This window comes from Hirundo rustica, chromosome 6, assembly GCF_015227805.2.
Source record: "Hirundo rustica isolate bHirRus1 chromosome 6, bHirRus1.pri.v3, whole genome shotgun sequence".
In the NCBI taxonomy this organism is placed as follows: domain Eukaryota; kingdom Metazoa; phylum Chordata; class Aves; order Passeriformes; family Hirundinidae; genus Hirundo; species Hirundo rustica.
In genome coordinates this window covers 60,898,604-60,914,656 of record NC_053455.1, presented here as the reverse complement: position 1 = coordinate 60,914,656, position 16,053 = coordinate 60,898,604, and the positions used below count along the sequence as shown (strand labels likewise).

The window sequence follows — 16,053 nt, the reverse complement described above, 5'->3', positions numbered from 1 at the left end:
ATTAAATCTGTGCTGATCAATATTTGGCAGAACTTGTGATTTGCATGTGCCTCATCATATTTGGCTTTTCCCTCAAAGTTCCAGCTCCCAGAGTCATGGGATCACATTAGAAATTTCAGGGGGGGGGGAAAAAGTAATCTAGGCCTCACGGCTGTACAGGGAAAGCTTAAAAAATGTGTCAGATACCAAAGGGAAAGAGCAAAATGTCGTAAACTTATAAAGAATTTCATATGTGGGGAAAGGAAGACTGACTCATTAGTGACCCTTTTTATCCAGCGCTAGGTGTTGAGATGTTGTGTGAACAAATCAATCCACATAATCCAGCCACAAAGCTGCAGAGCCTTCTGTGCATGGACTGCCACTTTTAGGCATGACTCGCCTCTGTCTGCCTAACTGGATGCCTTTTAGAGCTTTCCACTGTAAAAGCAACAATAGGGTCCAAAATGCAAATACTTTATTCAGAGTGGTAACATAAATGTGAAGAGAGGAAAGAGTTTTCTAAGCTTTGCCTGCAGACTTCAACTTTCAATGCATGGGCATGGTGAAGGCTCCAGGAAGGGAGCAAAAGCTATAGAAATGCAAGTGGAAAAACATTTCGATGGTGTTTTGGAAAAATGATAGTCAATGTAGCCAAACCCAGCTTCCTGCGGAGAACAGGCTGTCAGTGAAGTCGCCCCTCACTGTGCTGGGGGCCTGGCAGCTCTGCTCCACAGAATCACAGAACGGATTAGGTTGGAAAAGACCTCTGGGGTCATTGAGTGCGGCCTAGGACTGAACACCATGGTGTCAACCGGGCCCTGGCACTGAGCACCACGTCCAGTCTTTCCTTAGACACCTCCAAGGATGGTTGACTCCAGCACCAGCCTGGGCAGCTTATCCCAATGTCTGATCACCCCTTCTGTGAAGAAATTCTTCCTGATGTCCACCCTAGACATCCCCCGGCAGCTCAACACTATGTCCGCTTGTGTCGTCACTTGCTGTCTGGGACAAGAGACCAGCTCGGCCACAACCTCCTCTCACGGAGTTCTATCGAGTGATAATGTCCCTGCTTTTTTCAGGCTCAGTTCCCTCAGCCTCTCCTGGTGCTTCAGACCCTTCCCCAGCTCCACCCCCTCCTCAGGACTCGCTCCAGCCCCTCAGCGGCCTTTCGAACGGCGGTGCCCAGCGCAGGTCACAGTCTCCGGGCTCGCCGGCGGCGGGCTGGGGCAGCCGGGGCCGAGCGAGGCGCTGCGATCCCGCCACACGCAGGCCCCGGCACGGGCTGCGGGGCCACTCCAGCCCTGCCCTGTTCCCAGCCCTCAGCGAGCACGCCTCCCGCCTCGGGGCTCCGCTGCGGCTGTCCCGTCCTTTCCCTCGGGACGGGCAGCGTGGGCGGCATCGCTGACGGGGCGGGCAGCGCCGAGCGGGTCTCGAACCCGGGTCCCCGGCGGCGGGGAGCGGGGCAGGAGCGGCCGCGCCGCCCCGCGCGGTGCATTGTGGGGGCCGCACTGATTTATGCGGGGCCGCGGAGCGCGCCGGGAGCGGCGGGAGGAGGCGGCGGCGAGCGGGGCCGGGAGCGGCGGGGCCGCGGCGGCGATCGCGGCTCTCCGGGCGCGCAGCGCTTCCGCCGCCCCCTGAGGCCGTGGCGGCACCGCCGGGCGGCCGGCGCCACCCACCCGGCCTCAGCCGACCCCGCGCCGGCCACCACGGACGTGGAGGCGGCGGCGGCGGGCGGAGCCGGGCCCGGCCCGAGGGGACCGTCCCGGCGCGGCGGAGCCCCCGCCGCTCGGTAGGGGCCGGAGCGAGGGCGGGCTCGCTCCGCAGGGGCTGCGCGGGGCCCGGGCCGGCCGCGCTGCCGGGGCCGCTGGGGCCTCCGGCGGGGAGCGAGAGAGGCGAGCAGGGAGGCCCGGCCCGGTGCTCCCCGAGACGGGCGGGGGGAGCGGGAGAGCCCCGCGTCCTCCGCCCGCAGCTTTGTTAGCCGGGCCCTCCGCGGGGAAGGGCAGCGGCGGGACCGGGCCGGTGCCCCCGGAGCTGCCGGGTCCTTTCTTTCCCCGCTCTCGCTTGCGGAGCATCGTCTGCGGGACTGGTGCGGAGGAAACAACAGGTCTCGCTCCCCGCTCGCCTTCCAAAGCGACGCCAGCGCCTTGCTCTTGGGATTATAAATGTTTGAGCTAAGACCCGCGGAACTGGAAGGAGAGCTTCCCTTTGGAATTAATAGAAGAGAAAAGAAGGGAGGCTTTTCCAAATCCTCTGCGGGAAAGCTCGTGCTGTTTTCCCCTGCTGTCCGTACTCCGTTTAATAATGCGATTGTGACCTGAGTGGAATTTATGAGCAATGAACTATTGAAGCTTGTTGCACCTCTGCATCGGACTACGTTGTTTTTTTTTTTCTTTTTTTCTCGTCAGCACATGATTCCTCCATCCCAGCTGTTGCAGGACCTATGGGCCAGTAATAGAGGGATGGGAAGCTGAGACAGTTTATTTTCACATTCTTCTGTACCGGAGACTTGGCGAGTTAGCTGAAGCTGCTGCTTTTTACTGGATCTGCTCTTTCCTCGGCGGGTTTATTATTATTTTTTTTTTTCCCATGTGTTTCGATTAAACAGTCATTGGACTGAAGCTGGATGGGTGCTTTGCAATCCAAAAGGTTTTGGGGGATAACAGAGAACTCCTAAAACAGAGAAGAACTGGTGCTGCAGGAAACCTGGGGCCTGTTTACCAATCCTTTTCGTTTTATTGAGCAAGGTAAATAATGTAGTGGTGAAAATTCAGGGCTTATCGTAATCATGCATGAAAATGTTACAAAGCACTTCAGACTGTTCCAAGTCTTTCAAGGGATTGAGAGGACCCACAGTAAGACTCAGAATGGATTGTTCTTTTGAAATTTTTCAGATATGAGCATGAGATTTAAGGCTGAGAACAAAGTTTGTGGTACCTGAGAGGTTGGGGGAGCTACTTTTCCTGATTTTGCCTTAAGTTCTTGCAGGTTTGTGCTTTTGAGAGAGGTTGCCTGACGAACTTTCCTGGTGGTTCAGGGTGCAGGAGTTACGCCAGTGGGGTTTTTTTTCCCCGTGCTTTTTAAAACCTTGATGCCTTAGCTCTGGTAAGGATCTGTTAGGGTTTCTCAAAGGTGCTCCCAGTTTACAGTGTGCTCTCTTCCAGTAGTGCAGTGCTCCCATTTGCATTGTTAACTGTATTCATCCTCTGCCTTTAATTATTTTTGCTTACCTTTATTTTTGCTGTCCGCATTGACAGCTGCTGCTACTTCACAATGAATTTTTTTGCTTTTTATCTTCCTTTATGTGTTTTTGTCTCCCGGATTGGACTGTTTGGATTTGCCACTTGTTTACCATACATCACCTTCACCACCATAAACCTTCCACAGCCAGCACAAGCTCCAAGTGCTGTTGTAGATACAATCTTTGTACGTTTGAAGCAGTGGAAGAAGCAGATAATGATTCCCAAAATGTGCAGTGTAATCAGTCAGCGGGTGAAGTGTATAATTTTTGGTGTCAGGCTGCCTGCCTTATCTTTCTTTTTTTCAAAAAGATCTCGGCAGCAGTTTACTCCTCACAAAAACATAAATCCATTAAAATGAGGTCACAGTTTGAGACGTAGCTGCAAAAATCTGGTTTTGCAAGGAGTCACGAGATTCTCATTATGAAGCCAAGCCTTGATTAAGTTGACAGTGTACCTTTTCTCCGCTCCTAATGAAATAGTGGCAAACACCGAGGTGCTGGCAACCCTTGCTGGTGCTGTCATGGGGAAGAGCTAAGTGGGTGTTATGGGCAGCGCTTGAAGTTCCTGTTTAGATCTGTTTGACCCAAATTTCTGGCCTTTGTCGTGTCTGGTTTTGTTTCAAGATGATGTGTGAGGTGATGCCAACCATCAGTGAGGCCGAGATTCCCGCTGGGGGAAATGGAGGCCACGGTTCAGGTTCCCCGTTGCAGTCAGATGCTGATTCCCACTTTGAGCAGTTGATGGTGTCCATGCTGGAAGAGAGGGATCGCCTGCTGGAAACGCTCCGAGAAACTCAGGAGACGCTCGCGCTCACCCAGGGCAAGCTGCATGAGGTTGGCCATGAGAGGGATTCCTTGCAGAGGCAGCTCAATACTGCACTTCCACAGGTATGGACCTTTGGGAAGGAAGGGGTTTTTCAATGGTTTTTGTGTTCTTTGTGGCGCATTGTTTGAGGGGGCCGGTCGTTTTAGGGGAAGATGAATCTATCCTGAAGGATCTCTTGCCACTGGCTCACTTTGGGAAAGATGCAAAAGCAAGGACAGCAGAGAAGAGCAACCCTTTCCCTCCAGTCTGCTTCCCCAGTGTCTGGAATTTCCTTGTCTTAGTGTAAATGTGGAATGGTATCTGCATCCTTTTGTTTAATAGAACTTGATGGACTTTTTTCTGCAACTTTTAAAATGCTATTTCTTAATTGCCTGATGCATTCATGTACTTAAGAATTAAGACCTAATCTAGTGGAAGGTGTCCCTGCCCATGGCAAGGGGTTGGAACTGGATGGTCTTTCAGGTCCCTACCAACCCAAACCATTCTGGGATTCTGTGAATTCCATGCAGACCATTCTGACACTGTTGCAGACTTTGATTTACAACCTTGAAGACTGCTACCTGGTGAATGCATGCTGAGTTGTCATGGCGATGTAGAAGTCTGAGTGTTTTGTTTAACCTGTTCAGTTAAGTTTGAAAAGTTTGGATTTGGTTTTTGTTTTATTTTGTTTTATTTTGTTTGGTCCCACTAGAAGCTCCTAATTAGCACCTTGTGGAGGATGCACATGGCATGCGGTGCTAGGTTTGTTACGTAAGGAGCGCAGTTAGGACAGGTGATTGGTGTCTGCAGAACGCTTTGGGTTTTATCCATTTGAGTTAAAAATAATACGAGTGGACTTTGGACATGTTGGGAAGCATTTGGTTCTAGGCAAAGCAGGGGCTGCTTTCAGGTGTTGGTTAACTCTTGACGGCCTTGTGCTTTCTGGTGTGGTGGTGGTTCCCCCAAATGTTCCCATATGCTTAAATACTGTAATTACTGTTTATACCCTTTCCAACAGTGGTGTTAAATCTTTCTGTTTCACTGCTCTCATTATAGTGTGATCACTGTACGACTCCCCTGTGGTAATTGGTGCTTGGTAATTACTGAGGGATAGAAACAAAAAAGTTACTCGTGTTAATCTAGTTCTGTTACAATGATGAAAATCAGAAAGAAGTTTCCAACCTTTGCTGCTGCTTGTGTTAAATCATGTGCTGCAGGCAAATACCGTTCTTTGGTTTTTTGTTGTAATAATTGTGGCTTCTCCTCATCCTCTGTGTCAGGTCTGCTACATTAATGGAGGCCGTTAACCACTTTGCATGACCTGCAGAGTGTTAGACCTGAGTTTGTGGCTGAGCAGAATCATCCCAGCTCTCAACGCTGCTGTTCCTCTTTTTCCTTTTCAGTTCTCAGCTTTCCTTCCTAAATCTAGGAGGCTTTCTGCATGCAAGCATCACTTTCTAACCATTTCTGAAAGATTAAAAAACAGTTCCCCTTTTCAAGAGTGCCATAATTGCATGGTTTCATGTGAAATTTGTTGGAAAAGCAAGTCAGTCGAGGGAGAAATTTTACTGCAATTTTTCATAAACATACAGCAGCGTATGGATTTTGGTAGGTTGCTGTTAGAAAATAACTGTTTTCGTGCTGTGGAACTGCTATTTTTGTCCTCAGTGGTGCTTAAGTCGAGTGATTGTGGTGGTGTCAAAAATCAGAAACACTTTCATTATTGTTGCTACATCAGAAGTAACTTCTGTATTGGGCAGGGTTTGTTGTTGTTATGGTAGAGTCAGTTCCTTCATGGCTGTGAATTTCTGATGAGGTGAAACAATTTTTTTTTAAATTCCAGCATGTGTTCGCTGTAAAAACTTTATGGTGACTAATATTTGAAACTATTCAAGCTTTTCTGTTAATTATTTCAAGCTGAGCATTCTTTTGAACTACTGCCTCAAGTGACCCGTTGTTTAGCAAGGAGGGTAAAGTCAGGAAATCTTCACATTTAATAAAATAATAACTGTGTTATATTTTTTCCAGCAAAGAAGGATAATAGTGCAGATTTAAATTTTTTTAAATCATAGTAGTTGTTTTCAATTTAGTAGATCTGCAAGGTTAATTTAACTAATTGTACAAAGACCAGCGTAATTTCATGAATCACTAAATAATTCTGTAACCAAAGTATTATTTCTTTCTCAGACTTGGTTTGTAACAAGTCTTTGTAGCTGATTTTAGACTACATTATCTTAACAGGTATTGAATTGTTTCTATGTGTACTTTTCCTGTCTCAGGTCCTTAGCTGAGCCAGCCAGTTTTAGACCATTCTGATGACTGATGGGAAGTCCTGGTATAAAAACAGGAATGCCAGATGGATTTCTTCTACACCAGAATTACTCTTCTGGTTTTGCTATGAAGACAGTTTCTGATGGCATCCCTGTGCTTAATTCCTTTCATTCACTGAGTTTTCTGTGTATAAGAAAGAAGCTGACACTTCTGTGTGTTTATAATTAATTTCAAAATGGCAGATCAGTGTTTGCACCTCTTAGACTCTAAAAGTAAATGCAGTTTTTCCTGCAGCAGTGATGCAGATTTTGGGGCCACAGAGAAGCACACATGTAGTGTGGTGGGCAGCTGGGAATTTAAGGCATCACTTCTAGCTCCATAAACCTGGGACAGCTATTTAGGATAAGGCAGCTTTTGTGGATGTCTAATTCACATTTTAATCTTATATAGATGTGCTTTATCTGTTACATTTACTCAAAGCAGAGCTGACATTTTCTGGGTTTTTAGTGTGGACAGCTGGAAGTGAAATACATCACCACTGCCTTGATAAAATAACTGGATTCTTGGCAATGCTCTTTGTTTTCTGGGAGTTTCCTTCTATTACAGATTACCCCAGTCAAACTGTACTCTGACCTTGGAAAATGAGCTTGAGGAAATCAAAGTGCTGTGCTAGAACTTAATTTTTATTCTTTCTAGAACTTTTCACAGAAAAAAAATAAGAGCATTAACTTTTTTTTTTTTTTTAATTTGAAGAACTTTATAACATAAACATATTCGGTTATGATTCTAATTGTGGCCTTAGTGGATTTAATTGTGCCCTTTACATACCTTTCAGAGTGCATTCTACAAAATTTTAGATTTGTATGCTTCAAATTTATAAATTAATCAGTAAAACTGTATTTAAAGGTTAAATTTTGAGCCCAAGGTAGATGAGGCCCAGGTTACTACAGTTCCCCCTATTAAAGTGTTGCAGGCCAGGGTTCCTTCTGCTGATAGAATTTCATGTAGATGTTTTCTGTAAATGAAAACGTGATGCTTGTTTTGGATGGTGAAGACCAGAGTTTGACCTCCAGTGGCTCTGGTGTCTGTCACAAATAAAAGCACAGTCGGTGAATTCACAGCAGTTGTTATCAGGATGAAAATTTTAATATGTATGTTAATTTTATAAGCTGATAAATGCAATACAAATGTGAAGCAACGGATATTAAGATACATCTTAATCTCGCACCTCTGATCTTTTGGTCTGAAATTTATCGTACTTTTTTTTTTTTCTGTACAAGATAGAAGGTAAAAGTAAAAGTTGCTTTCTGTCCATAGTGAATATTTTATCGCTACTTGAGTCTTCAGTTAAAAATGGTGTGTGTCAGTTCATGTTTGTATTCAGTGGAGCTCAGGTGTGTCCCTATAGAGTGATGTTCCTTAGACAATCTCAGAAATACTCAAAGCCTCACACGTAAGAAATACCAAAACACCTGTCCCAAATACTGCCCTGGCATTGTTTTGAAATGATGGACTTAAGGATTTTGTTGCCTTTTTATGAATAGCAGTATTTGGATTTCCTCCAGGCAAGTTTTGAGTAATACAGGATGTCATAGACGTAGAAATGAGGTTTTGGATCGTACCTAATACGAAGAACACAGTGGCTGAGAACGCATTAAGCAGAGGCCATGCCAGATGCTGCAGCTGCTGAAATTTCCTCAGCTCTTTCCTCAGAAGTGCAGCTCTGTTTCCAGTGCTCCCAGATGTTCAGCCCCAGGTGCCTTAGCTTGCACTTCTTGCTCTGGCAGCAGCTGGTGCTGACTTCTGAGTAACAGCCATTAATCTCAGCAGAATGCCCAGGAATCCTGGAGGTGCCAAAGGGATGTCAGGGCAGGCGCATCCTCCACTGCTCCTGCCCCGTTCTGACAGCTGACATGAGCAGGACTCTTCCTGTTGCATCTTCAGACATCTGTGTTAACTTCCAGTTGCTAAATCTTACTCTTAGTAAAATTACTGAACTGATTTGGCTTTACACTAGTTTAAGTCAGGCAGGGATAGGAGTTAGCATTCAGAATTCTTCACTGACTATCAATAAACCTCAGCTTCCCTGACATTTCTTTCTTTTCAAGGCACAGGAGCAGACACCTTTTGCTCCAAACCTTCAAAGTATGAATTTATCTGAAATAATGCTCTATGTTTGGGCAAAAGGGAGTAGCTACACTTAAATAATGCAGTGGATATATTGAGCACTGAGTCTCCAGTGGTTCCTCGTTGGTTTCTCATGTGGATATGTTTGGGTTTGTTTATTGAAACATCCCACCCCTGCCCAGCAGACATCTGTTTGCCTATTGTTAGCAACTTGCTGTTTATACTGTGCTTTTAATTTAAGGTTTGCTTGATTATAAATAGACCTTGTAGCTAGATTAAATTTGGAGTTTGAGTTTCCTTGTATTTGAGGGTGAAATTTACTGCTCTTAAATTTGGGGTGAAATTTACTGCTGTTTTGCTGCTGAATGATGTCCCATCCATCCCCTGAATAAGCAGATTTGGTGAAGTCCCAAACGATTGTTTTTATTTCCCTTAGTTTATTTGTAGGAAGAATGTTTTGGTGGCTGCACAAAAATGCTTTTTATTTGTTTTTGGTAGTGGAGGAGGCCCTGAAACAGGAGCCTAGTGATTATTTTTCCTTACTTTTGTGCTGCTCTGGACAGATGTCTGACTGTGGGTTTATTAATGCTTGGGGTGCTCTAGTCTAACCTGCAGCCTAAACCCAGGCTGTATATAAGGTGAAAAGAGCTATAATCAAAACAAAGTATTTAAAATATATATTTAGAACCAGGTGAACATCATCACATGTGTACTCTCATCAGTGCTAGCTTGTCTGTAGCCTCTGGTACAACAGGTAGTCTTTTGGTATTTAGAGAATTCTCCCCCTGTTGCCTTTCATTTTTTTTCCTCCATTCTTTTCTAAGACTAACTATAAAGTGCTTTGAAAATGTTTAGTAGCAGGACTTGAAGATTCAACGTGGCTACATAACTGCAATTCCAGGGGAAAAAAAAACCCTTGGCTTTTTTTTTTTTTAAGATAAATATGAATTAAGAGCACAATTCTCTACCCCCTTACAGATTCTTAGTGTTTTAATGTCCACTGGCCTGAGACTTTGTTTCATCCTTTCTGTAATATATTTAGGAGAGTTGAATGTTGCTTTTATTCACTGTAGGTTTTGATCACAGAATTAGCAGGACACATTGTGCTTTAATGTATGCAGGCCCCTTATAGTTAAGAGTGTTGTCAGAGACCTTGAATTTTTGGAAAGAGCATTTTAAGTGCTTATTGGTAATTTTTTTCCTCTCCCTAAGTTAGCATTGCATCTCAGAACTGGAATGAATATACTTCACAATTGAATTTGGGGATTTATTTTTTAGTTTTCCATTTTCAAAGGAATATGACAGAGGTCTTTGTGTAAGCTGCTTGTGGCAATTTAGGCAGCTTAAGTCACTTAAAGGCTGACTGGTATCTGTTGACATATATTAGAAAATACTCACCATAATCTCTTGTGTATATACATCTCAAGCTGCAAATACCAAGAAGAGATAAATCAGGTAATCTGGATGCTCATAACTTTCCAAGTGTCTTTTTTTTTTTTTTTTTTTGGTAATCCTGCCTGTGGGTTCCCCAAGTGTAAATGTAATGCAATTCTTGCCAGGAAAAATGTTTTCACATTCTCTGGGCTGAAAGAAGAATTATTATTTTGCCACTGAACGGAGTGAGGTTTTTATTCAACTTGACTTTTTCACAGAGGCACAGGGAAATAATGTTCCCACATTTTGGAAACTCCAGATGATTTTGTAGGGAGCTGAATCCATATCTGTAGGTCACTTGAGGAGATTGCTCTGGGAGTTTGGATATTTGGAATTGGAGGAGTGTGATTACAAGTCCAAATTAATGCTCACTCTCATTCTGATGTGTTGTTTTTCCTCTAAGCTGGTGTGAGTAGTTGGTTCCCTCTTTTTTTTTTGCCTGTGACCTTTATCTCTTTCAGACTTGACCTTTGGTTTCATGTCAGCTCTGCTGAGAATCAGCTCCTTCTCTTCTGATCATCCTGACAGTGGCCTGTTCCTGCAGTGTCTGGAGCTGCAGAATTTTTCAAAAGAGAAGCTTTGTTGCTTAATCTTCTGTTTTGCTGTTCCGCGGAGGCCTTGAACTTTGCTCCCGTGTTTATGCTCCTGCCTACTGGGGATATGGTTTTTGAGGATGGTAGTGGAGGTCTTAACAGAAATAGAACTTTGGTTGGATTTGAAATATGCCGTGGCTATTGATGGATACATATGAATAAGAACAGTCAACATATTCCTGTAATTCATCTGTCTTCTGGTTATGTTTTCAGAAAGATAAATATCTAGAATTAGTATTTTGTTCTACAAATGCTGTGAGGTGCACCAAGGTTCAAGTCCAGGCGGGATGGAGCTCTGAGCAAGCTGGTCGAGTGGAAGGTGTCCCTGCCCATGGCAGAGGTGAACTTTAAGGTCCCTTCCAACTCAAACTGATCAAGGATTCTGTGATTCCTTAATGAAAAGATGCTTACACGAGCAGTATTGAGCATAATCAGACATCTTCAGGACAGATTTTAAACGAGGACTTGTTTAAAGGGTCACTTGGAAAAAAACCTTGAAAATTTTGATTTGTGGCCTTTTGAGTTTTGTTAAGGAGAAAAAAGAACTTCTCTTTGGAAAATAAGCATTTTTCTTTGTTGCAATAGGGAAATGGACGGCTCTTGATTTCATTTTTTAATTTAATGAACATTTTTTTCTTCTTTGCTTTTTTTTCTCTCTAGAACATTAGTCTCTCTTTGGGTATGGTCTGAGCCATGCTGTGGTTTGCTTTACTCCTGTTGCTAGTACATAGTAGAGTTGGGTATCCAATTGCAGAGAAATGTTCTAAAGCACACGGTGCTTGCTTTTTTTATATTTTTCCTACCTCTCACAGAAATGCATATAAAATTTGGTTCTGTACACTTAAAACATTGTTTTTAGAGGCATATTTACCTTTTATATAGAATGGCAGGGTAGGTTGTCTGGTAAAAATGAGTAAAGCATGGAGATTGTTAAACACTGTACTGCTGAAAGAAGTGAGATTTTCTTTCCCTACCTCAAATTTACAGAACAGTGCACAGTATAAGGATTTAATTATATAAACCTTTGGAGCTGAGTAATGTACATAGCTCAAAAAGCCAAACAAAACAAAGCCACCTTAAGATGTGCAGTTTCAACAAAGAATTTTTGTGTTGGCGTGTACAAAGTTGAGTCTGGCTTGATGTATGGTTGAAAGATCTGTGGATGTTAGTGTAAAGAAACTGCCTTGCATTTGATGAAGTCTGTTGATCATTGGTCTTCAACACTGACAGTGTCCAGTGCTGAGAAATGGGGTTTATTTTGAATTACTTGAAAACTAATTTTGGCCACCAAAACCCTTAGTGTAAAAGGTACATGTTCTTCAGTGTGGAGAGGGCTCACTCAATAAAGAGGATCATAAGTTCTTGGCTTTTTATTGCTACTATATCCATGGCTATCTCCACAAGTAGTGAGCACTTTTATTGAACTATTTCTGAATTTTCAAGCATATTCATGAAAAGGGAGGGAGAGATCTCAAAGTGGAATTCCTCATTTGCTTTACAGAATGCTTGAGATGGAAGTTTTTTCACTGTGCAACCCCAAATTGCCTTAAAAAAGGAAAATGGGTGAGAAGGAAGTTCTGTACACATCTGAAGGGATTGCTGTCTTGATCAGTGGCAGAGTTTAAACTGTGGATTTGTGGCTTTGAGTTGTGGATTCTCAATTGTTCTATGTGAGCCTGTCACAATCATTTAGCAATATATATTTTGCCAGCAGAATGTTAGAGTCACAACTCTCATTTTCTTTGCATTCCTATCTGTAATTGGGAAACCTATGAGCTGAACATGCAGGGAGTCATGGGACTCTGTTAGCCTTGCTGAACCAATAGTACCAGACCTAAATTCTTTGTTTGCTGGGCCTTTCACTGTATCTTGCACTTGTGGATTTGCTGTTCCCAGTGGGAAGCTGGACTCTGTAATTTTAAATACTTTGAGGTTCTATTGTGTAAGGGTATTTGAAGTCCTGGATGCATCTCACACTTAAAACTCTTGCTTCTTCTACTGGGATTTAAGGCACGGGCTGCTTTGGAAACCTAGAAGTAAAAGAAACTTCTGATCCAAATTAAAATCAGTGAATGGGATTCTCTTGTTTAGAGTTCTTCAGTTAATCTAATTTGGATGTAAAGAATGATGTTGCACCCAGGAGACCCGAGGCTTGAAGAGCAGAGCCCATGTGGAGGTTGATTTTTGGATGTGTGGGTGAATCTGGCTGGGCTTTCCACATGTTTATGCCTGCGTTAGGTAAACTAATTTCAGATTATCCCTTCAAAGTTCTCTCTATTTACTGTACTACATTTGGGGGAATGACTAAAAGTTTGGTTCAGATCATTTCAGGGATGCCTTGGGATACCACTGTGGATCTTTTTGTTATTCTTGAGTAATGTGTTTTTCGTACAGCATGACCACCTTTTTGTAGTTCATGGGAAAATGCTTGGAAGGTCATAACATTCTTTTAGCCTTATGTTAAAGAGCACGAGGCAGGTGCATTCAGTAATTTATTTTTTAAAACATGCAGCTCGAGTTTTCAGAATGTCTTTGGAGGGTGTGGTTCCACACCATTATCTTCCAAAAGCTGGGTCTTTGTCTCAAGAAATCTGGAATCACTTTGCTTCATGTAAAGTGGAAATGGAATGGCTGTTTAGGGTTTTAGCTGTCCTTTTCCCCTCCCAGGGTCTCTTTTATGCTGATACTGACATTGGTGTAACTGTGATCCCATTGGAGCTGCAGTTTGTGGAGACTGCATAACCCTCTCCTGAATTTTGTACTATGGTTATAAAAGATTAAGTCCTGGGAAGCAGAGGAGGAGAAATGGGCCAAGCATTTCTTTTGTCTCAACGGAGTAGGAGGCGGCAGGGCTTCCCTGTTGCATCATCTTTCCCTTGTTTTCAGTCCAGTGTGGAATTCAGGAGCTTCACAGGTTCCCCACCAACCCGTCTTTCACTTCAGCATTTGTTAGTGGTAACACCATGTTGACAGCCTGCCCCTGTCTTTTATTAATTTAATTGTTTTTCATTTATTTATCATTGATTGATTTGTTTTAGTTCTTCTCTGCATTATAGCCTTGCTTATCTTCTTGGTTTCCCTCTGCTGTCTGGGTTCAGGTAGTCATCAAGTTAGAACTGTTCATTATGGATTTTTTTTTTTGTGGTAGACAAAAAATACTTTGAACTTTTAAAAAAGCTTTAACCCTCCCCCTAAAGCAGCTCTTCAATGTTTAATCTACGTTGCTGATTTTTTCCTAGTTTTTTTCTGTGTTTAGATAGCAGACGTGTCTGTTGTAGCACCTGAGACTGTGCTTTTTTTGTGTGGACTTTGGAATTGCTTTATTTTGGAGTACTTGCTAAAAAGGAGCAACATTTCCATGGAACGATCCAGTGGAATTTATTCAGAATATCACAGATTTGGACATATTTCGCTTCATTTAGCCCAATAAATCCGTTCAGCCTGTAAATCAGGGTGATAGAGTACAGAGAAGTAGGAAAAACAAAATGTGAAGAGCTGGTAAGTTGAATTTCCTGCTGAAGGCACGTATCTGTCCTCAGCGAGTATTACGTGCTTAAACAAGTTTGAAATTATAAGACTGGAGTGTTCATCACTTGGCAAAAATAATAAATACATATATATAAAATAGGAGAGCACTGGGGGAACTGCGTGCTGGTGCTTGTTTAATGAGGGCGGCTTGGCCAGCCTTATTCAGGTATTCCCAAGCATTCCCTCTTAACAGAGTGTGAAAAATGTACTTTTCAGCTGCTAGCCACAGAACTAAAGCTGGCAACCAGAGGCCGAGATGAACGATTAGAATAAGGCAGGGCAGGGCCTCAGCTGCTGCTCAGGGTTTTTGCAAGCAGGAGTATCTTGTCGCTGAAATAGTTGTGCATGACGGGTCTTGTCCTGGGTCTGTTTGTAAAAAAAACTCTGCAGTGTTAGGCATGTAAGATGACCAGAATGGAGTACAAAGGGTTAAATAATTTGTAATTCATAAAAGTCATAGGAATTTAATATTTAATGCCAGCTGAGCCAGAATTGTGCCGTTTCTTGTGAGTGCAGTATGTTTAGAGTTCATGTGTAGAAATGTCTTTTTTTTTCTTGCCTGAGTAAACTTAAAATTCAATGTTATTTACAACTTAAAAGGTCTTGCTACAGCTGCTTAGTCTCCACAGTGGGGGTCCCAGGAAAACTACAGAGCTTCTTAAATCTTGTCAGCACATCTTGCAGTTGTTCTGCAGTTTGGCATCCCCAAGGAGGATTGCAAACTGTGCTGTCCAGCATGGAATCCCAGGAAATCTTGACCATCTTTGTGTGAGGAGAGGAAAAACTTGAATGAAATCCCTCTACTGTCAAATTAAAGATGGAGACTGGTTTTGTCCCATACCTTGACAAACTGGTAACGCAAGATTCTTGCTCTTTAATTAAGTACAAGTGTATTCTCCTTTTGCCATGGTGGGTATGGGTGTGGGTAGGTTTCTTCACTGACATGGACTCCAAAAATGGAGATGCCTAAAGCTACACCAAAGAAGTTGTGCTGCTACTTTACTGTATTAGTTCCTAATCAAAAATAGACCAGGCTGGGGGTGCAGGAATGTGGTAACTCCAATTGTGAAACCCTTAGAACTCACTGATTCGGAGTGTCAATGAGAGGCAGTTGATTTTCTAATGCCCCCCAAGTATTGTAGCCTTATTCTACATTAAACTGTTACTCTGGAATCTTGGTGTTGGAGCGGTACAGTATTGGAAAGGAATACTTTGTTATCAGCTGTTCTCAACAGTTACTGCTCCGCACAAAGTAGCTGTCTCAAGTTGAAAAGCCTGTTTTTCAACGATGACTAAAGTTTTCCTGATGCACATTTTAGCTGATTTGGACATTTTTCCAAGGAAAACAAGCTTGGTATGGTTCTGAATACTTCTGTGCCTTACCTGCCCTTTCAGGGGGCGTATTCCTGTACACTGAGGAGCAGCTAAGGTGGAACTCTTTGCATAGCCACAACACAAGGATGCGATTGGAAGAAGGTTTTCTGCTACCATTGCATATGAATACATGCCAAGTTTCATGCAAGTCTGAAGGCTGCTTCTGCATTTCCTGTGCTTGCTCTCATAATTCTTCAGCGTTTGAACTTCCTTTCTCAGAAGATCCACGGTGTTGCCTGAAAAGAGGCAACATTTCATAAGTATTTTTACAAAGACAAGTGAAGAAAATAACTTAAAACTAGTATTTCAAGTTAGTGCTCAGCACATTCATTTCTTGTTAATCCTCTGTGCATTCTGCTACCTTGCAGGGTTTGCCCCCTCAGCTGAGTATTTGGAGAAAGCCCTGGGAGAAAAACCAGGTACTTCGGTAGAGTTCTTCACTGGTTGGTTTGATACACATCTGTAGCTTTTTGAAAGGGTTTAAAAGGCTGGTTGTATCTGCTCTGGGTTAATTGATCACCCTCTGTGATCTACCCTGCTTTGATCAAGCTGTGTGGATTTGTTCAGGCTGGTGAAAAGATTAACAGACTATCTGGAGAAATTAGGGATTCGGAATGTTTGGATGATCCCAAGGCTGGTTACTCTACAGAAGAAACAGAGCAAGCTGCAGGTTGTTGTAGGAGTGACTGGATGAGGTTTTCTGA

At 43.2% G+C, this 16,053-nt stretch overlaps 1 protein-coding gene across 8 annotated transcripts in view; it reads left to right on the top strand.

Moving 5' to 3' along the window:
- Positions 1 to 1,908: 1,908 nt before the first annotated feature.
- PPFIA1 (PTPRF interacting protein alpha 1) overlaps positions 1,909 to 16,053 on the top strand; it is a 52,390-nt gene continuing 38,245 nt past the window's right edge. For 6 of the 8 annotated variants that reach the window (XM_040066180.2, XM_040066184.2, XM_040066181.2 and 3 more), the window contains exons 1-2: positions 1,909 to 2,723; positions 3,842 to 4,105. In XM_040066180.2, coding sequence (XP_039922114.1) covers positions 3,842 to 4,105 — 264 coding nt within the window. In that variant the 5' untranslated portion in view covers positions 1,909 to 2,723. The remainder of the gene's footprint in view (positions 2,724 to 3,841; positions 4,106 to 16,053) is intronic. The other 2 variants (XM_040066186.2, XM_040066185.2) reach the window with 1 other exon arrangement.